The sequence below is a fragment of the Epinephelus lanceolatus genome, chromosome 16 (genome assembly GCF_041903045.1).
Source record: "Epinephelus lanceolatus isolate andai-2023 chromosome 16, ASM4190304v1, whole genome shotgun sequence".
Lineage (NCBI taxonomy): Eukaryota > Metazoa > Chordata > Actinopteri > Perciformes > Serranidae > Epinephelus > Epinephelus lanceolatus.
In genome coordinates this window covers 23,603,291-23,626,132 of record NC_135749.1, presented here as the reverse complement: position 1 = coordinate 23,626,132, position 22,842 = coordinate 23,603,291, and the positions used below count along the sequence as shown (strand labels likewise).

Sequence of the window (22,842 nt, the reverse complement as noted above, 5' to 3'; positions counted from 1 at the left end):
ACCACTGGAACCTCTTTAAACCTCACCTTCCACATCTGTTCCGGTTGTTCCTTCAGCCCCTGGTACTTCTCAGTCTTTTCATGCTCTTTCTTTCTGATGTTACTGTCAGCTGGGATTGCCACATCTACCATAACTGCCCACTTTTGCTCCTTGTCAACCACCACAACATCTGGTTGCTTAGCTAGCAGCTGTTTGTCAGTCTGAAACGTGAAGTCGTTCGGGCTCTTAGCCCAGTTGTTCTCAACCATTGTCAGTGGAGTTTCCCATCAGGACTTGGGGACTTGTAGTGATTATAGAATTATTAATGCAACTCCATATTTATTTTAGCACCCTTTGCACTCTGCACCATTGCATATTTGTATTTCTGTTTATACATTTCATTTTGCTGTCAGTGTCACTGCAGAAGTAACTACAGTCTAGTACAAGGACTGATACGGTACATTCAAATAAAGCAAAATAAGTGAGAGTAACTGTGTCATTTTTGTGAGCTATTCCTTTTTAGACTAGTGTATGGTTTGTTTTCTGCCTTGACAGTTTTAGCTGTAGTTACTGCCTGTTTTAGGGCATGTTCAGACAGGCAACCGTGCTCATAATCAGGCCTCATGTTGAACCAGGCTCAATTATGTTAGATTTGACTGTCCTCAGGGCCCTTTTCAGAGGAGGTTTCCTTGTTGTTGTTGTTTATAATTCAGCACGCTAGGTTTAGGTCAGTGATCTCTATTTGGCACAGAACACATGTTGATCACACAGTCAGCATTACCATCCTGGTTTTCTGTCCTCTATGCCCACTTTTGGAAAGCTGCAGCCCAATTAAAACGTGCCTTTACCTTGATGGACTACGTAATTAATTAACTGCAGCCAAGATTAAAAAGACAGGCTGCCATATCTTCAAAAAATAAGACCAAGGTAAGAAAATAAGGAGATTAACCTGTACACTGCATGTTTTGTGTCAGTGTAGCGTCTTACCTCAAACATAAAGTCAAAACAACCCTGAGCCCTATCTATATAATGTTCTGTCTTGATTACTTTAATCTTTATGATGTCTTAAAGGTCGACTTACAACATGATGGACTACACTTATTAACTATAATGCGTTACCGTTAAATAAACAACAGCCTGCAACCCAAGATTCTGTTAACAGATGAAGGTTCCCTCATGTTCTTCCTGGACTTTGTTGTGTGGTCATATCCAAACTGATAGAGAAAAGTGTGCTTAAAGTCGCTCTCCAAATACTCTTTAAGATGTGTTCAAATTCTCTGCTATGACTAATATTTGGTTTAACATGGTTTTCCCTTATTAAAAAGCTCTGTGAAGGGGCTGGAAGCAGATCTGCTTATGGATCTGGCCTCCGACCCACCCACCACTGCTGCTTGCACCAGGTTTCACTTTTGCTTTCTCCAGTGCTGACACAGTACTAAAACAAAGTTTGGAGAAAGGTCTGGCTACGCAAGACTAGGTTGATTGGTGAAAAAGCAGTGCACATCAAGATGGCTAACGTTAGTGTTACCAGGAGAGTCAGACCCAGACTCGGATGAAGCGCCCAATGTGCACCAAAATCGGTGACTAGCAGACATATCAGAACTGACAAGTACAAGGGCGTAGGTTTCTTCTCAGTACTGAGGTGGCACACATGTGAAACCGAGAGTTTGACCGTTTTCTGCAAGAAGATTTTGAGCATTAACCACTTAATTTCCTGCATTCTGGTGAATTTCTATGCAACAATTTGAGTCATTTCTGCATCATTTGTGGCGTATCCCTCTTATTCCTGAGGGTGCTACTGCAGAAATGATTATGGGGAAAACTTCCAGGGAGATAGTTGAAGTAGTTAGTCGCATTGACTGTCTATGGTTAGTCTCTTGGTGGCTCGCTGAGAACGATGATTCTTTTTTTAAAGTAATTTGCCTTCACTTTAGCAAATACTGCTTCATTTTAACAGATATTAAGCTAAGGTTAAATTAGCATTTTCTTAAATGTCCCTGTGGAGCTCTAGTACCTGTTGTTCTGTCTATGTCTGTAACGTTTGTAACAATCAGAATAAGCTAAATTTGTTGCTTCAACAACTGTGTCAAACACACCCAGAACAAAAAGGTATTGTTTCTCTAACCAAAGGTCAAGATAGGTCGCCACCTGTACTGTACAACGTTAATACAGGATTGTACTGAATCAATACAGGACGTAATTTGTACTGTATTTTTGTGGATAATGTATACACTATGTTTTCACATGCTTATAACTACATAAAAATAATAAAATCAAAGAAGTTGGAGAGCGGAGAAGTATTAAATAAGAATTTGCAGAAGAGAATGACACATAGACTGACAGGTCCGTCACTCAATGTCAGTACGTGACATCCCTGTCTGTCCCTGTGTGTCCCCGTCTGACTGCATTCTCAGCCAGCATAAGAAAATAAACTTAGTACCACACCTTGAATTATGTGTTTAGTCACCTCAGCTGCGAATGTGTTTGATGATGCTTCTTTATATTCCTGATGTAACTGAGGTCTGCTGCTAAAGTCAGCATCATGTTTCACTCAGTAGAACTTTAATTTAATAAATCAGCGGGTAGAAAATTGTGTAAACTGCGTTGTTAAGGCAGACAAGCAGAGGATTAGCTGGGAAACGTCACATTTATTCACTTCACATGGAGCTAAAATTAATACTGAATTATGTTGAATGTTCTCCCAAATGTCTTTGTGTCTGTTTACGAGTTGTAAGAAATTATAAAACGTCTATTAGAAGTAGATGTTTACCGCAAGCTGACTTGGTATTGAACAATATGCAAATGTAGCAGGGCAAGCTAATCGCTAACACACTTGTTTTAGAAGGAAAACAACCAATGCTTTGAGACAGCTGTCAGAGATATCAGAGGTAATATCAAGTTATCCTGTCTAAGGTGAAGCAGGTGGTGTGTTTCACGTGTTTTATTTCCAAATCACTCCAGAAAAGAGGATTAGCGTACCGTACAGTTACCATTGGAAAACGCAAGTTCTGGTTCGGCACTGGAAGTCGCACCCATAATTCATGCAAGGTATCATGGGGGCTAGGAATAAGGTGGATAAGTCTTTAATTTTTTCAAAATGAAAGTCCTCTGGTACTTTTATGTTTTGACTCGGGGGACAATGCCTATGTTTTTATTAAGAGCGATGTGTCCCCTGTGACCCCATCCCAACATCTACATCTATAGACAAGTTCATGCTGGAGGTTTCAGGGTTTTTTCCGGTGTTTCCTGTATTAAACAGTGATTGGCTGTTGTATTAGGGATGTACTTTTTCTATGTACCTTTTCTAGCTTGCCTGCCGTATGTTTGAATCTCAGATTTTAGGGAATGTGGCAAACTTTGCACAGATACAAGTCAGTATCGTCATGGTCAGACATTTTAGTGGACTTAAACACAAAAATGGAGGTGGACTTTAAGTATTTTTCCTTACACTGTCATGATTATGTGTCAAGCTAATTTCAATTAATTCAACTTCAAACCATTATTTAAGACTTGGGAAATCAATTGAGGGAGACCCTCATTTTCAGTGATGTGGAACATGAACAAAGACATTAAAAACAACCAATAAACAAACAAAAAGAACTATCATGGTATGCATGATATTTCAAATAGAATTGAAATCATCAAAACAACAAACAATAATAGCTATGTATGATACCTAAAAGTAAAAATACAGGAACATGTTCTGGTGTAGACGTATAGTTAAAAGCATTTACGCCTAATTGAAACACAATCTAAAATACGGCATTTAAACAGCTGTAATGGTTGCAGAGTGTCCAAGTTTAACGTCTTTTGCAGATTATTTCCTGAATAAAGTGCACTGTAAGAGAATGACACATTACCTAGTTTAATTCTGATTAAGGAAGCGTGGAGTGACAACCTATTCTGTGAGCGACTACCAAGACTATGTGAGTTCAGAGTTAAAAGGGTGACATATAGGGTGAAAGCAATAAATTAATATCAATGCTGTTCCTGCTTCACAGCCAAATGTGGCCAGCTGACCGTTGGTAAAGATAGCAGTGATGGGCGCTGTAAGGATCACCTGTTATGAATCTTAGGGTTGAGTGGTAGACAGCATCCAGTTATGTCAATGTAGAGGTGCCAGCTTCTCTATATATAACATCCCCAAAATACAAAACAGATAAAAAATACTGATTCTACAATCCCTTTATTATGTAAAAAAGGGGAAAAAGTTCTTGTTCCTGTACAGAAAGGCAAATATTGTTCTCAATTTAGTAGCCAAAATGTCAGTATGGTTAAAGTTAAGATTACCAAGGTAGTCATACTGAATGAATATTGAAAGATTTAATATGAGTAGCTTTGGTGAACAGCATCCATTTAGTTTGTCTGAGTTTAGTGCGAATTTATGTAGTTGAAGTTGGAGTGAATGAAATGATGATGGTCGATTGAGCAGATGGTGCAGAACAACATAAAACTTTATAATATAATTTGTATAAATTGAAAAGAATATTGGACCTAATATTTCCCTACATAATTTATGATAGCATGTCTTCAGCAGCATTAACACAGCTCATCTCTTTCCCTCATCCTGCTATGTGGTGGGTGGCATTGATCACACCTCATACTTCCGAGCATGCCAGAGGAGGCCGAGGCGTGTTTGGACGCATCAGACCAAACCCAAAAAGCTGTAAAAGACAGACTCACTGCAAACCTCAGCTGTGGTTACGAACACACACCTCAGCCCTTTCCATCATCTTCATACCTGACCTGGATACTTTTACATGCAGTGTAATTAGAAAATAATGGCTGACATGGGACTATCAATGGCTTCCTATAATTGTGTGTAATTATAAAGCACGTTATGTAATTGAACTCAACATGACAATGACAATTCATTCACCCAGCCCTCATGAAAACACTAAAATATTTCTATAATTCACTTCCTGTAGGGCTCTGTAAGTTTGGTTCCCAGGTTCACATGCAGCCAAGGCTGTAGGCCAGATGTTTTACTTTGCTCAGTTCTTCTTTAGGCCTATAGAGAGCAGCAAACTCCCCTGGATGGCTCAGTTATGATCCAACACCCAAACTCTGTCTTTTCTGTGACCCTGTTTAAAAAAAAAAAAAATAAACAAAAGAAGTGCCATTTTTGATTCATCATGCTGATGAAAGACGCGCGTGAAACACAGTTTTTTCTAAATTGTACTTTATTTTCTTTTAAAGACATATGTTTTAAAACAGCGATTGTAGAGAATAAATAAAGAAACATTATGTTTGTTTTTTTTTTAACTTCCATAGGTACATTTATGTAATTAAAAACTCTATAATAATAAGTGTGTTCATTGTCTTGAAGACCACAGGAATCCTCTTTTTTTTTTCTTCCTTAAATTAAAAAAGAAATCGTCACATCTCCCCCACCCTCATCAAATTGATTACCAAATAAATTAAACGTAAAAAATCAAGATAGAAAAATTCCCAGCCATTCCTTCCGCTTTGTTAATTTTGAAAAGTAGTGGCAGCAGAGAATCTTAACTCGTGAAGTCTTTTAACTCCATTTTTAAACCAAGGTATGTACAGTGAGAGGAAATCTCTTCCAGTTTAATCACCCCATGTTTTTAATTTACGTATAAATAATAAAACTAACTCTACATAACAATATTACCCATGGTAATCATACAGAATAGTATTTTCTTTTGCCTCCGACTGTAGACTGGCCCTCTGTTGACGCCATTGACCACAAATCACACTATACAGTAGAACCCTGTTCAGAAGAATAACATCAGTGATATGCTTTTTCTTAACATGTAGATCTTGTTGCCGACAATAGAGTATGTACATAATATAAATGAATCCAGCTGTGGAATGATAGGAAATCTGGAGCACTTCAGATATTGCGGATGCGGATTCTGTAGATGTATTTGTTGCTGATATTACTGCTGTTGTTTGTTGTTTCTGTAAGCGCATACACGTGATACTGCGTTTTGTGAAGTGTTGCTCCTGTGCTATACGGTTGGTCAAACAACCAAAAAAGGCTGGGACATCCCAAGTGGTTTTTCTTGATTGAACTCTTAGGTTTTCCTGGAGGTGAAGAAGAAGAAGAGAGAGAAAAGAAAAAAAAAAGGAACAGAGCATTTTAAACCAAATCACACACATCAGACACATCAATTTAAGACTTTGGAAGTGGAGTGGTGTCTGCAATACACACTGCTTGCACTGATGCCTCAGGGGGAGTCTCAGTTATCAACTAGTGTCCATGCAACTCAAATAGTGACAGTCATACTGCTGCAAGTGTATGCACGCTCTTAGAAAATAGTTTGTCATCTCTATTGGCAGGCAAATTAATTCAGAACATGCACAGTAGGAATTCTGGTGGGGATAACTATAACCTCCAGATTTTTAGAAAACAGTTGGAGATCATTTTGCATTCGTTCTAATAATATTCAGAACCGTGTCGTTCAACAAACTGTAGCTTCTCAGGGAGGTAAGTAGATTCAAATCATCCAACACATTTATTTGTAATGCAGGTTGCTGCAAACAGGGCATCTGCAGGTACCAGAAATATCTGTGTATGACCTTTACGACCTTTTTGTGAAGCCCGTTTATCTAAATTTAACACAACTGGTGTTAAATTTAGATAAACGGGCTTCACAAAAAGGTCGTAAAGGTCATAGCAGTAAATGTGAATATTCTGTGTCTTATTAAAACCCCCTTAACAAACAGTCACTACAAACCCTCAAACCTTTTTTGGACTGACCTAATTGTCTATATACTATAATTCTGATTTTAGATACCAACGTTTCCAAAGATGTCAGGATGAATTTAAGGGAAACGTGTAAGATTTTTTTTAATTTGACAAATAGTGCAGCCATAAAAAAAGAAAGAAAACAGCTTTGATATCAATTAAACTTAATTTATTTATACTACATGACTTTAAAAGTCCCATATTGTTAAAAAAAATCAGATCTCCATGTCATTTTTTATTATAAAGCAGGTATAGGTTTTATATAAATACTGATAAAGTATGAAACCGCTTAATTCACTGGGAAATACACACACTCCTGTTCAGAAACTGCTTTTAAACGAGCCGTCAGGACTTCCGTGAGGAAGTGATGTCACAACTATGACCTTATTATTCTGGACAGACATCTAGCATTTGATTACAATTGCTAAGATATGTGAAATCTGCAAACTTGTTTATTTCTGTTGTCATTTTCAGCCGTTACTGTTACATTTAAAGACGCATGATTAAACATGGTCCGACCTATCTGGTTTTCTGTTGTGCTTATTTGATGTACTATGTTGCTTTGCTGGCAGCTCTGATAAATCAAATCTACCAGCAAAGAGACAAAGTATTGACACTGCTGTGGATGAGGATGCAGCAAAAAATATTGTAGCCACCTGAAAAAAGTGTGTGCTATATTTGATTATTTGCTCCACTTTACCTTCCACACTAACTGAGCGAGGCGTTTGTAGAGCAGCAACTCTTGTGTTCTGCTACGGAAAATTCCTGTATTTGTCAGTGGAGTCTGGTGGCTTTGAATTAACAGCAGCTGTCTTCTAAATATAATGTACACTTGAACTGATATTGATTTTTCTAGGTTGACTTTTTGTTTGTGGTAAAAAACTAAACAATAGAGGCAGTGTTTGCTCAGCTCTGTTTCATTTAATGTACATGATGCTGGGCTTTCTACCCAGAAGCTACTGTACACAAACTTTGTGATCTATAGTCTATACTTTAGTATGAAATCAACAGTGTGTGAATTGCATACTATTTCTGGTGAAATATTACAGTATGTAAACCCTGGATGCTATGTCGGCACAATAAAAGTACTTTTAAATTACCACTAGAACTGAGGTTGGCACGGGTTACCATAGTTACACGCAGTGGTGAATTGTAACTAAGTACCTTTACTCAGGTACCGTACTTAAGTACAGCTTAAAGTACTTGTTTTTTACTTAAGTATTTCCATTTTATGCCCATTTATACTTCCACTCCACTACAGTTTGGGAGTCAATACTGTACTTTTTACTCCACTATATTTATTTAAAAATATTAGTTATAAGTTACTTTTTCCTATTGTTTATTATTTAGATTATAATACAGAATATAAATCAACTGGTAAATTGATCTATTAATATAGCCAGGAGTAAATTAAGTATTTGAAATGAGCTCAATCTTTACCAGCTGCAACATTTCTAACACTGACACATTAATGCATCACTAACTGCACAGTGAGTATTTACACATTTGGTACTTTAAGTATATCTTAATGCCAATTCTTGTGCGCTTTCATTTGAGATCTGAATGTCTTTTACTTGTTAAAGGGTATTTTTGCACTATTGTTACTTTTGCTTTAGTAAGAGATCTGAGTACTTCTTCCACCTCTGGTTACATGTCTCCACCCAGCAAGGAGGCCCTCAGTGCCGAGGTAACTGCAGCTCAGAGCGTCCGAAAGGACACGTTACTGATTATGTACACAAAAGTATGTTGAACCATAGACTACATTTTGGGTATGTAGTGCACAGTATGCAGTGTCGGATGCAGTGTATGTGATTTACATCAGCTGACAGGAAGTAAACATGGACCCAAGTTTATCCTAGCAACGCAATTATTAAGATAGAAAGTGTGCTACAGCGCCATCACAGTCATGTCAAAGACTGGGCTTTTTTTGGGAGGGGGGTTTAAAGAGACTGGCAGAGGGTGAATACAGGTATGTTCAGACACACTGTAAGAGAAAAATTATATTTTTTTTGCACATAAACGTGTGTGAACAACATGTTATGAAACAAAAAATACAAGTATAAAATGAGCATCATATGGAACCTTAAGTGATACATTAAGGGGAAACAAGGAAAACTGTATGTTAAGGGGTTCATTAATGGATAAAATGCACTGATTTGCTTAAGGTTTTCTTTATTGTGGAAAGATGATAAATATCTAGTTATATAGAGGTTTAAAGGGATTCAAACTGTTTTGATTTTGTGCTTTTTTTCTAGAACTGGAAACATTTTCAAATCTGAAAATTTTATCGGGACGTTTTATCTGAGGCTTTCATTTTTGTTTCATCAATTTCTTACCTTTTCAGACCTGCAGATACCCTGAGCATGAGACACATTATGTGTTTTTTGTATTATCTTAATACTGTGAGTATTTTTTTTTTAGTCATTATTATTATTATGTTTTTGGAGTCCCAGAATTCCTACAGAGGAATGCAGTTCCTCAGCCAGCAGCACGTGTCACAGGAACCAAACAGCTTTACCCAAAACCTTCTAAAGTAAGGTTAGTGTCTCAGTTGGTACAACACCCACACACGCACACACACACATTTACAGACACATTTACTTACACATGAATATTTTTACACATCGAGTCAATACAAAACACTCAGACAGATATAAATGCACGCACCTTCTCGTTGTCTCACACACACACGACATTCACACACGTCTTCAACCATTTACAGGGGCACGTTCAGTACGTTTCCAGTCTCACAAAAACCAAACAAAGTTCAGGCACAAAGTCACTTGGAATTGAGTTACAACCAAACAAAAACCCCGCACTCACCGAAAACTACCACACCAACCAACTAAACAGAGGGAATGTGTAAGAATGATAATCATGACAGACAAAAAGGAAACTAATCAAAAACCAAAAAGGAAAAAGTTCTAATATATATATTTATCCATATTTGATGGACAGCAGGGCTAATTTAGCTCTTAGCATTGAAGCTTTTAGAGGAAAAAAAAAAACAGCATGTCATGATAATCAGTTGCTTACAGATGCTGAGGTAAAGTGACAGTTATTGATCAGTGTTTGCAAGGATTAAAAACCAGGACAAAATAATAAGAGGAAACTCACAACGCACCAAACACAGTTCATGGTCGCCACAGTAACCCGCCATGCAGTTTGAGCATGGTGAATCAAGGCAACGGCCCAAAATAAAAAAATTGCTAATGGCAACCATCACAGGCAATATCGCCACAGCAACCAACACAGGCCAATTAACTTACAACGCAGTGAGAAGGAAGGGGGGGAGGTTTTAGCGGTTGCTAGGCAACCGTAGCCATAGCGACGCACGTCTCCACGATATATGTATGGGCGGGACAGTCTTGAGAGTGGTGTGATGTTTTTTTCAGGAAAAATGGCATATGGCACAGCACAAAAACAATAAATGAAAAAGTAAAACAAAAAATTAATGACGAACAGTAGTTGGCATTCAACCCTGCGACAGAACACTGGTTAGACACAACATTAGAACCGAGTAGAAGAAAAATCTACCTCTCAATCAAACTGTCCCTGAGCAGAAAAAGAAGCAGCCACTTTTACACAATGCATTTCAAATTGATGAGTGCTGCCACCTCATTAAAGTTAATCTACTGTAGGGTTATTGACTTCTTCAGTTCCACATGAAAGACAGCCATTTAAGTATTGAGCCCCCCAATTACATCCACACTGTCTCTTTAACTCCCAGACACATTTCCAACTGTCTATCATTCCCTCCCCGAGCCCTCCCCGTCTCCTTGAGTATGTCAATATACAATAACTCACCTCCTTTAGTAAGGCCTGTTGGCATCCTTGGGCCTCTTCAGCTGCACCTTCAGTCTCTTCATGCCGATCTGGAAGCCGTTCATGGCCTGGATGGCAGTCTGGGCGCTGGATGGGTTGTCAAAACTCACAAAACCTGAGGGGGAAGTGACAGAATGAAGAAATTAAACATTCAACACTGGCAGCTTCATTTCTAGGAGAAAAAAAAAGAAGGTGAAAGTAAATAAAGCGAAAATGACAACAATCATCAGAGTGACTCACCAAAGCATTTACTCTGGTTGGTGGCGCGGTCGACAAAGACCTTTGCAGAGATGACGTTTCCGAAGGGAAGGAACATCTGCAGTATCTCGGAGTCGGTGAACTCCTGTGGCAGGTGGTAGATGAAGATGTTGCAGCCCTCAGGACCTGAACACAAATAGAGGAGAGACACGACGACACGGATATGACATGACGAGACAAGACGGCTCAGTGAAAACTGCACTGTGGAGTCAGTGAGAGTAACACGATGTGCAACAATTATAATACATTTTATTTATTTATAGATTCCCAGAGATGCTTTACTTGACAAGTCAGGAAAGTAAAAAGAAAACAAAAAACTAAAACAAGTGCAGAATAGTAGAACAGATGACACAAAATCAAATATTAAACACAGTTTGAAGGAATAGTTCCATTTTGCAAAATGCATTTATTCATTGTCCCTCTGTGAGTTAGACCGATACAGCTCAAGTGACTGAACAGTAAATATGAGTCTACAGTAGAGCTGCAATGATTAGTTGATTATTGGATTAGACAGAAAATAAATTGCCAACTACTTTGATAATTGATTAAACATTTCTGTCATTTTTCAAGCAAAAATGTTAAACATTCGCTCCTTCCAGTTTCGTTAATGTGAAAATTTGTTTCTTTTCTCTGTCATTTTTGACAGTTTATAGAGAGTCTCTGGGTTTTTGGTTGTTGGTTGAACAAAAGAAGAAATCTGAAGACGTCACTTAGGGCTCAAGGAAATTGTAGTGACCATTTTTCATATTTTTTTGACATTATATAGACAATTAACAACAATTGAAGCTTAAGTTATTACACAGTTACAGTAGTGAAAATAACTCTGTATCATAATTGCTGAAACTGTCAATCAATAAAAAAAAAAAAATCCTCCTCCTCTTCCTAATGCCTCTAATGGCATTCACTAGAATCTACTGCTGTGCCCAGAAAAACAAATAAGAGCTGAGGAGTCTCTAACACAGCTGTCAGTCATCTCAATCACTGCTCGTAAACTGCAGTCAAACTATCAGACTAGGCGGCGCTGATCAAATATCAATCAAGATTCTGTTACTTTACCTCATATGTTTTCAGAAACCGAATAAGTTTGTGCCCTGGCTGCCATGTTGGATACTTTTGACCGATGTACCAAGCACTGCCTACCTGCTGCAGCACATGTTCTTCTTTTACAGCTTAACAGTACACTAAAATATGTTTCTGAGCACATTTGAGGCAACAATAAGAAGTGCAGTTACAGACTCTTGATCCATATTTAATCAGCACTGCCTAGTTTGACAGTTTGACCACAGCGCACAAGCAGGTTTATCTGTCTCATTTAGTGCTGTGTGAATATAGTGGAAGTTTCAGCAAATATGAAAAAAGTTATTTTTAAATAAAAGTAAACAACTACAGCTTTCATTGATTAATCGTGAAAATATTCAGCAGATAAATTGATAATAAAAATAACTTAGTTGAAGCCCTAATCTACAGCCAGCAGCGAGTTAGTTTAGTTTAGCAGTCTGAAGGTAACAAAATCTGCATACCGACACTTATTAATGAGCTTTAGGGGTGTTTTATATCATTGTAAATTAATTTTTGGACCCTTGATCAGACAAAACAAGAGATCTGAAGATGTCATTTTGGGCTCTGGGAAATAGTGGTGGACATATTCTGAAATTTTCATACAGTTTATAGACTAAATAATAATCAAATACATGAAGAAATGCTGCACAGATTGGTCAGTAATAGAAATAATCATTAGTTGCAGCCCTGCTTTTGACAAAATGAATGCAGACTTTATCTGGAAAGTGATAAATGATTTAATTCAAGCAAGTTGTAAAACTCTGCTGACACATTTTCATACAGAATGAAAACACACACCGAGAATGGCAATAATGTTATCTGTGATGTAAAGTAAGTGTGTGTGATTTGTGGTAAATGGGCTTAAACATGTGGAACCACTGGAATGTTCCTCTCAGATATGATAATTCTACTTTTGTGAACAGTACTTTGAGTTTACCTTCTCGTTGCTGCAGCTGCTGCGGTTGCTGCGGCTGCTGAGCCACCAGTGTCGGCTGGTGGGGGAATGGCTGTCCCACCAGGCCGTAGGCAGCAGGGTAGGTGGCTGAAGGGGAGGAGGAACAGGTGAGCAGGGAGCAGCGGTGAGGCAGAAGAGAGCGTGACTGCAAACTAATCAGTTTTTCTCCTCAAAACAACATCTGACAGAGCCACACTCCCACCTACAGATTTGCTAAAACCGGGAGATACTTTGCATTTAGTTGGAGCTGTATGACTCATCCTATAGAGCTGCAAGTATTTACGTTTTGTAATATATGTGCATGTTTTGACTTTGGGTGTAAATTGCTACTTTGCACATGCAGTGTTGGGGAGTCGGGTAGTGCAAAGGTAATGTAGCTGCATCCCATTATGTTACATAAAACTGTTTTGCATGCTGGTTACACGGACTGGAGGGTTATTTCTAAGAACTGAAACTGCAAAAATCTGACATCCAGTAGTCAAATGTTATGTACACTGGTGAGATTATTTTTATGTCCTTGTTTTTCTTCAACAAACAGTGACACTTCAAACAATATATACAGCTTAGGACACAGTGAGGCTCACCTGTATAGTGCTGCATGCCTGTATAAGCTTGCTGCAGGGGATCCAGGACAGGACTCTGAGCTGTAGAGAAGTAAACACATTGTCACCAACTGCTATATGCACACCACAAGAAAAAAATTCTGAATGCTATTTGGGGCACATCAGCACGCTCCAAATAACATTCAGTGCTTTAATTTCATTTCCTCTTGATTAGGCTCTCACAGTTGCACATCAAAACAGGAAGCCTGTGAATCTGTGGAGGAATACTTTATGACAGCAGCGCACTTATTCTTTACTTTCCAGTATAGCTGCTGGGAGGGACGTTGTGGCCGTACCTTGATAGGCATGAACCCCGTTGGTGTACAGGGCCTCAGTTGCTGATTGGCCGTTGGGTGGAGCTGGCACAGAGGCGTAGCTGTTCACTGCGATTGGTGGAGGCAGAGCAGGAACAGGTGTGGCTGAGATGGAGGGTGGAGTGCTGGTACCTGGAGATGTGTTTAAGGCATTTGTTTTTACTCAAATGAATTCAATCGACAGCATGAATACAGGATTTAGAGCGAGACAAAGAAAAGAGAAGACTTTCAATAATAAGAAAATTATTTGATTTCACTTTTATATGATTGATTGGTCTTTGGCACAGTCGTGCTTTGAGCTAAATGCTAACATCAGGATGCTAATATGCTCACAATGACAAAGCAAATGTGCCGATGTTAAAGGTACCCTGTGGAGTTTCTGACCTTCAGTAGTGCTACGGAACATTTTTTATGACGCACGTGGGGGCAGTGATACACAGTTCTGCCAACAGTTTCACACTATTCCACCGACCTCCAGGTGGCTGTAGTGTGCAAAGAAACAAAGCAATGTGCCTACAAAGCCAGGGAAGATGAAAACAGCCAAGGATACATGCCGCATCTTTTACCCATGGATGTATAAAGAGAACTGGATACAGTGTTGCAGGAAAGACCCTGTTCATTTCTATAAAAGTTGCTCAGTGGCGCAAAATAAAAAATAAAAATATAAAATTACTCGTAGAGCAGGCGCGCTAGAGACCCCTGCCGGCTGAGCTGGCTACTTCCTTTTTAGCACTCTGCTAACTTGAATGGGGATAAAATGTGGCTCTTCTAGACTTTCCAAATGTTATCGGACTGAGTTGATCAAATCCTGATATTGAAACGAGTAATTTCGCAGGAGTTGAGACATTCAAAAAGCAGCATCCACTGATTTACAGGTGTCTCTTTTGCTAGTAAGTCTATGGGAAAAAGCCTTTTTGGGCCTGATGGCATCACGTAGTGGATGTAATTCTACTGTTGTGCCAACTTTCAAGGGTGCAAAGGGAGGTTGCACCTGTCTTGCTTAGCGACCATAACCCGCTAACCCAAGTGTGTCTTAAAATATTTTCTGTGAGACAGACCGTGAAGCTCTTAGTAGCCCTGCACTGAAATGATCAACTCTTCTATATTTACTGTGGACTGATATTTACGGAAGAAATTAAATGTATCTGTAGCTGTGCTGGTTGTTCCTTGGCACATGAGGGGGTCATCATGCAGTGTGGGTATGTTCATCTCAGGGCGCAGCTGACACATACTGAAGCACAGGCGCTTGGGAACGCTAGTCCACCGAGACTGTGTCACTTTGAGTGCACCTTCCACACATCTACATTAACAACAGTGGATTTGAGGGCACTAATAACATGGCATGTGTCCAGGTCTGAGGAGTGCAAGCTAGTAAACATGGATGTAAATAATGCAGGATTTAAAATACGTTTTAAAAACAACAGCTTTTGCAAATGTTTCATGAGAGAGGAAATGCATTTGTGAGACCTCGAGGACACACAGAGTGCATTTTGGTGAATATCATTCACTGTAAATATAATGACTCCACAGGGCACCTTTAAGCAGGTAACGTTTACCATGATCATCATCTTAGTTTAACATGCTAACATTTGCTAATTAGCACTAAACACAAAAAACAGCTACAGCTGATAAATGTTGGTCATGAATCAAAGTATTGGACACATTAAATTTTTTTTGGCCTGGTGGTGGCACTAGATTAATTAGCCAAGGGATCACCAAAGTTATTACAACTGATCCTGAGGGAGACATGAATGTCTACATTTGCTGTTTACAGTTTCATTAGTTAAAGTTGCTGCTGAAGTGTGTTTAACACAATTCTACATTGAATACTGATTTTTTTTACAGTGTCAACATGGCTATAATACAAACTGAACAAGTACATACAGGGTGAAGGTGCTCTAGCTCACTCACCATTTTACTTAAGCTAACATGGCTAACGTCATGACAGACTGAAAAAGAAAAAAAAAACTACAAAATAGATGTTTGTTATTTTGTCCTCTTAGGTCCAGCTCTCCTTGTGTATCTGTCCTCATATTTCAAACAGAAATCTAATCAAGGCTGGCCGGGGCCAGACATCTCTGCCTCTCATTACCTGAGGAGGGGGTGATGGATGCGATCGGCGTGGCAATAATGCTGCTGGGGTTGAGGGCGGCGAGCTGCTGCATCTGAACCGCTGCCACCGTGGCAACAGGAGAGAGGTAGGCCGACTGCGCCACCAGGGCCTGCTGCTGCATCAACTGGAGGACAGAGAGAGAAACAGAGAGGAGGGGAGAGAGGGAGTCAAGATATTTGGTGTTTGGAGTGTGTTTAGAGGGATCTGTCTGTGTTTTTGTGTGCCAAGTTTGAGAGTAATCTAACCTAAAATAGGAGACAATTGAAAATGCTCAACACAAGACATTTAGTGAGTAATTTTTGTAGATTACGATTAGATTAAGATTTCCATTATTAACTAGACACAAAACATCAAAATTGAGCATGTTTGAAATAACCGCAGCATCTCAGGTCTGAACCTCAGTCAGGAGTCAATATATTTGAAGGCCACATCTCTGCACGTTGCAACAGAACAGACCGACCAGCCGTCCTTGGTGACTCGCTCTGTTTGTGCAGACCTGCCCAGACATTTCATGATCTTCATAATCAGTCACTCTGGCCAGATCAGGTTATAATTGTTCTCTACATGACGTAGTGAGCTCTGTGTCTGCGCCGTGAGGGCGGAATGATTGTATTAAATCCTGCCTCTGCTTTCGTGTTGTTTTAAATGCATCTGCACAGAAATTTACCTTTTTCAGAAAGCAATTTCATTTTGGGTTTTAGTTTAACTTTTTATTGAAGAGCAGAACATCACGATAAATCAATACGCCCATTATGGCTAAAACATGTTGTCAGGCCTCCTTAAACATCACAAAGTGAACGACTGTAAATGAGCCAAATCTGAAGCCATTTGCAGTAAACGGTCAATTAACGGTGAGAGCTGTAATGTGGCTTTACTCTACATTGTAAACTGCAGTTTTTCCTGTTAAAATCATCTTGTATGACATTACAACTCTTCTACTAGAATCACATGGGACACATTGAGTAAGGTTTGATTGCCAGAACGCTTTGTAGATTTCCAGTCAAATATTTTTCACTTTTTGTAACATCAGCTTTGACTGGAATACTTCACCCACAAAATAACTATTAGCATATCAGTTACTCATGGGTGTTACCTTTAATTCATAAAATAAAACATTGTTTTTCTGTTCATTACAATGAACAGAAAATCCAAAAAAGGTCATTGAGGCTCACATTTACAGCAAAACTATGTCAAAACATCTGTTTAAAGCTCTCACACAAATCGTGCGCTATAATCCAAGTCTTGTTTATCCAGTTCAGAATTATCGTGTTTTGTTTTTTTTTCATTATTTTTTATTGTTATTTCATTTTTTGTTTTTGTTTTCAATTCAGTTCAGTTGCAGTTAGTTTCAGGGTGTTTGCTTGTTTTAATTTAGTTTTTATCTTCTTTAAATGTTTTGTTTTTATTAGTTTCATGATTAGTTTTATTTTCTTTTATTATCACACAGGGGCTATTTGTCAGGGTCACGATTTAATAAGTTCAGAACAGGTATTACAATACAAGTTATAACACTTTGTGAGAGCAACTGACTCACAGTCATGTAGACATCCCAGTTTTAGTAAACAAATGCACAAATGTCTTCTCGTGCTTGTTGCCTTGACAAATTTGACCAAATTGACAAACACTAAAACTGAAGACATTTCTTGCATATTTTTATATTGTAAACTGATGCTTTGGTGTAGTTTTGCTGTTGTTAAATGTGATCTCCTATGACTTCACTTCATGAACAATGTTCGGCTTTTTTGGATTTTTTTTTTTTTCAGGAACATGCGGCCAGGAATTGATACAAATGGTCACTTTGCCAGTGAATTATTTCTCTGAGTAAAATATCCATAAAGTTGGAGCTTCCCAACCTTTTTTTCCCACAGCCGACTGTTTTTATATTGTTGACCAATCACAAATATTGTACCTGATCTTCACAGACCATCAGTGGGCACATAGGACATAAAACATAACCTTATTTGCTCTGTGTTTCATTGTGAACATATATATATATATATATATATATATGGACCTCTGAGAGACACTCAGGTAGTGTTCTCATGAAAAGTAGAATGTGTGTTTCTGAAGAAATGTGTCTATGTCTGTGTGTTGGTGTTACTCACGGCCTGTGTGTAGGCATTGTAAGCTCCGAGGTGCAGGGTCATGGGACTGATGACCCCCAGTTGAGAGGCCACCTGCTGCATCCGCCGAAGCCCTCGCTCCTTCTCTGAATCGGCAAACTTCACCACCAGGCTGGACGAGGCGCCCTGCGGAGGAAACTGCATCTGTCTGACACTTTTCACATCAACAAAACTCTCAACATCTCCCCATCCTGGCAGTGTAATGGCTCCAAGATCACGTAATCACAACATGTCAGGTCATTTCTCCTCTGACTTAAAAAAAAATCTTGAAATATGGAGTTTACTCTTTTAATAATGTGTGTTTTAACTGTGTTAAATGTCTAGTTTTCAAATACAGTTGGATATAACTGTAATTTAGTCGACCTGTCTGTGTGTGTGTGTGTGTGTGTGTGTGTGTGTGTGTGTGTGGAGGAGGGGTACAGAAACGAGAAGTGGCAACTATTAGCTGAGTCACCGTGTTGAGTGTCTAAATGACTGGTTTTGGAACATCTAAAAGTGTGTAAACTGTATGTGTGTGTGACCTTGTATTTCTGTGCATGCGTGTGTGTGTGTGTGTGTGTGTGTGTGTAGGGGGGGACTCACTGGTAAAGTACGACTCCCATGCAGAGCGTTGATGGCGGCCTGGGCCTCTGCGTTACTCTGGTACTTCACAAATGCACACCCTACATGAAATGACACACTATTAAACGTAGCCTCACACACACACACACACACACACACACACACACACACACACACACCTACACACACAGCATACAGTAACTACTTCCCTTTAAAAATACATTAGGAGCCGTCTTACATCCAGCGCTTCATCAGTTACCGTGGCATCATTAAACATGGTCCACAAAACATTCATTGCTTCATCAATCACAGTCCGTAAACCACCAAACGCATCATTAGCCATGACCCATAAAACCTATTGCACCATTAGTCATGCCTCATGCAGCAAACACAGAAAAAATCTCGCATCTGTGTTTGAACTGTCGACGGACTTTGATTTACATGGCAAATATCATCAGCTTTGTTGTTAGTGACAACAATCATTTACATTCACGTGACGGTGAAGTGCTGGAGGCTTAATTCTCAGGGCTGGATTAAAATACAAACAGTTAAAGTCAGTGCCACTTTTACAGTCAAGATCTGGACTCTATCTGTAATTATTTCATATTAGAGTAGGGCTGCAACTGATTAATCTGCCTATCATTAATAGTTTTGTCAGTAAAATGAGTTTTTCAAGAAGCACGAAACCAGCAATTATTTGGATTTTTTGCTTAAACTTTAAATGGTTGTATTTTGTATTTATTTTACTGCAGCTTTTTAAAGAACACATGCCTTCAAAATTGATTTTGAAGGCATGTTATCCTTAAAAATCATCAAAATTTAACAAGTTATCACAGCCAACAACTGTAAAAACTGAAATTATTGTTGAATTTTCACATTTCTGATACTCCTTGAACACATCGTGTGCAAGGAACACTTGCTTAAAATAATGATATTTTATCAAAATCACTTTATTCTATGTCTCATTTAAAATTTGGCCAAAAAGAAATCGTTTGCCTGCACGACAAAAGTGGCTTTTTTTCATCTCCAGGATTTCGTCTTCAACTTTTAACTCAAAAACATCTCAGGGTAAGTTTTAAAAAAGGAATTTATGGTGAAAGGGGGTGACACACATTTTCTGCCAGTCTCTCAGAGAGGCTCAAGGAAAAATATTTGGAGCTAGGGGCAAAAAAAAAAACACACACACACACACACACACACACCCCAGCCACCTCCCTCCTCTGATAAATAAAGAACAGTCCCTTATGAAGACTTTGTGTTTCTCTGTCATGAGTAAACGTTACCTTTGCTGGTACCGTCAGGCCCACGGAGCACCGTGCACTCCTCTATGCTGCCAAACGGCTCGAACATCTTTCTCACATCGGAGTCCGTCTGCTGTTTTCCCAGCATACCCACAAACAGCTTCCTGTCTTCTAAGGGGAAGGAGATTGCCGAGATGGGAGAGGGGAGAAAACAGGATAATGTGTGGATAATGTGAGTGAGGTCACAGAGGGAAGAAGAGGGAGTCGATGTTTTATGGGAGAGGTGATACAGGCAGTGAGAAAAGGGGGAAAAAGGAAGAAGTGCCATGTCACTGTACATGCATGAATAATAAAAGACAACAACAGTGTGATAAGCAGCCACAGAGCAAGAGGGATCAGCCTGCGATGCTTCACAGCGCCACCAGAGTGCAGTAACATGAACATCACAACAAACAAACAGCATCTGGCGGTGACTCAAATGTTTGTCACCCTCTGTGTTGTCAGAGAAGCTGCTCCGTCTGTCCCCGTCTGTGAAGGATCAGACCAGTGTTTCTGCATGTTTTAGCCCATTCACTACAAATCACATGCACGTTGCATTCCAGCAGAATATTCGCCAGAGCATGCCGATGGATTTACAGATCGTAGCCTTCAGTTTTCCAAACATTCACACTGCCATTTCTTTAACATTCATTTTGGTTTGGTGTGAAAATCAACAGTTAGGAGACTTAAGGGTTAAGAGACAGAATCAGTCACATGTTCTGTTGTTTTATTACATTTATGCAGAGGTGGAATGTAACTAAGTATATTTACTCAATTACAATGCTTAAGTACAATTTTTAAGGTGCCTGTATTTCCATTTTCTGCCACTTAATATTTCTACTCTATTAAATTATGGAGGCAAATATAGTTTTTGCTGCACATTTATTTGACAACTTTAGCTACTACTTAGTTTGCAGATTCAGATCATAAATGCAAAAATATTATTTAAGTCACAAACTATGATATAGGACTGTAGGTTAAGATTCCCAGTAGTTAATTAATCAATTAAAATTTGCTCTACCTTTACCAGCTACATTAAAGTGATGAAGACATTTATGCATTGTAATTATTGTCTAATAATATAATATATATTATTTTAAAATGGGCCATTTTGCATAATGGGTATTTTTACTTCTAGTACTTCAAGTATTTTTTCAATGCTGATTAATTTTTTACTTTTACTTAAGTAACGTTATGAATGCAGGACTTTTACATTTAAAGATCCAGTTTGTCAATTTTAGTGGCATTGTGTGGTGAATTTAAAGATTGAAGAACTACAGTGGGTGATGCAAAAACACAAACCCGTGACCGGCCCTATGGGGCCAGAGTTTGGTTGGTCTATTCTGGAGGACAAAGGTGTCAAATGTAGATAAAACAGCTTATTCAAAGGTAATTAAAAAATATATTTTCTATTTTCAGGTGATTGGAAACTACTGAAGACATAGTTAAAAACGTTATATTCCATTTCTGACCATAGATGCCTGTAAATCCTACACACTGGACCTTTAATTAAAAAAATGCAATACTTCTTTTACCACTGCATTTATGCGATTGTTACATTATATTGTGGTTGACAATATGGTTTGATTAGAAAAGTCTGAGAGCTGCCTGCTTTAAATTCACAAGCTATAATCTAAAACAAAAAAAACATGTAAGAGACTCAAACACAAGCATAAAACCTACTATAATGTTGACTGTGATGTGACACATCTAGTAAATTCCAAGTGTCTACATGCTCACTATCATACAAAACTGAAATTAAAGGAAACTAATGGCCTGAAACTTGAGTATGAACTGAGAGATGGTCGATAGCAACAAACAAAAGTGTTCAAAATGTTGAAAAGTTGTGAAAATGAGCGGATTAGGTGAAGTTCAATAGGCCTCTCACAGCAGATGTTTTGTTTTGTCATGGAAGGAAAAGCACAGGTGTTACTAAAAACATTAACAGTGGCTTTTTTTTTTTTCAATTCAAGTGTCCCACTAAGTCATGACAGCGTGACTGTGAGCCAGTGTGCACAGTACCAGGACCCTGAATCTCAAGCAGATAAATGGAATTCAGCTGTCATTAATTTTATTATTTAGACCTCTGCTTTTCCTCCTGCGACGTGTAAATATGTCTTCTGTGAATGTGTGCACGTAAGATGGAGTGACTACTGTATCTCAAGCAAGTTTCACTCCTTACTGAAACCAACAGCTGACATGAAACAATGGTATGCTTTGGAAACAGTACAAGAACTGTAGTAAATGAGAACAAAATATCCAAAGACATGATGCTTTAAATCTCTTAGCAGTATGCTCACAAATGTTGGGAAGTGAATGAAAATGAGCTGTGGTTTAAGTGACTGATTAATGGGATTGTTTCTGTGGAAGGATCTTCATTGGCCTTTGTCAGGTCAGATCCACCAGTGTAACACACTTGTGGTAGTTTAAGCATGTAGCTCTGAAGTTGTTAAGGCTGTGCACAGTGATGTACAGGTGCAGTTTGACAGCAACATATCATCCATTTTAACAGGTCATTTGAATCTGATACTGAATCATGAATCATAGTTTTGAGGGATGATAAAATGTTGCATATTTCTTAAGCAAATTGTTGTAAAAAAAACTGTATCTAAACCATCAACTGATATTGTCTTGATTCTGGTGGTGTCATTTTAAAGGGACAGTGTCAGTGTCTTCTCTCTAATATAATGGAACTAGATGGCACTCAGCTTGTGATGCTCAAAGCGCCAAAAAAATACATCTAAAAAACTCAACAGAAATGTCTCTTTCCAGAAATCATGGCTTGGTTACTCAAGATAATCCACAGACCCTGTTGTGAGCAGTTTCATGTAGGAGCTGTTTCCTTTCCAACAAACTACACCCGACAACAGACAGAAGTGTGTATCTACTGCTAGCTAACCTAGCACCTGTTAGCTAGCTAATGTTACAGCTCAGCCTATGAGGACGACATTAATATATACATCTCGCACTGTCAAAAGCACGAGCCTCTCATCCATGAGTAGATGCATGCTTCCTTCTGCAAGATGATACAGTTGGCGGATGTAGTTCGGTAGAA

General features: G+C 38.7%; 1 protein-coding gene across 5 annotated transcripts in view; it reads right to left on the bottom strand.

Annotated features, from left to right (window-relative positions):
• Positions 1 to 5,641: 5,641 nt before the first annotated feature.
• Positions 5,642 to 22,842, bottom strand: part of celf3a (cugbp, Elav-like family member 3a) — a 49,152-nt gene continuing 31,951 nt past the window's right edge. For 2 of the 5 annotated variants that reach the window (XM_078175647.1, XM_033636986.2), the window contains 10 exons: positions 19,791 to 19,919; positions 18,529 to 18,608; positions 17,929 to 18,072; positions 15,803 to 15,947; positions 13,693 to 13,842; positions 13,379 to 13,438; positions 12,777 to 12,881; positions 10,763 to 10,906; positions 10,505 to 10,637; positions 5,642 to 6,033 (listed from right to left, as the gene is read on the bottom strand). In XM_078175647.1, the coding sequence (XP_078031773.1) occupies positions 10,510 to 10,637; positions 10,763 to 10,906; positions 12,777 to 12,881; positions 13,379 to 13,438; positions 13,693 to 13,842; positions 15,803 to 15,947; positions 17,929 to 18,072; positions 18,529 to 18,608; positions 19,791 to 19,919 (1,085 nt within the window). In that variant the 3' untranslated portion in view covers positions 5,642 to 6,033; positions 10,505 to 10,509. Of the gene's footprint in view, positions 6,034 to 9,966; positions 10,065 to 10,504; positions 10,638 to 10,762; positions 10,907 to 12,776; positions 12,882 to 13,378; positions 13,439 to 13,692; positions 13,843 to 15,802; positions 15,948 to 17,928; positions 18,073 to 18,528; positions 18,609 to 19,790; positions 19,920 to 22,842 lie in introns of all 5 variants that reach the window. The other 3 variants (XM_078175648.1, XM_033636988.2, XR_013493572.1) reach the window with 2 other exon arrangements.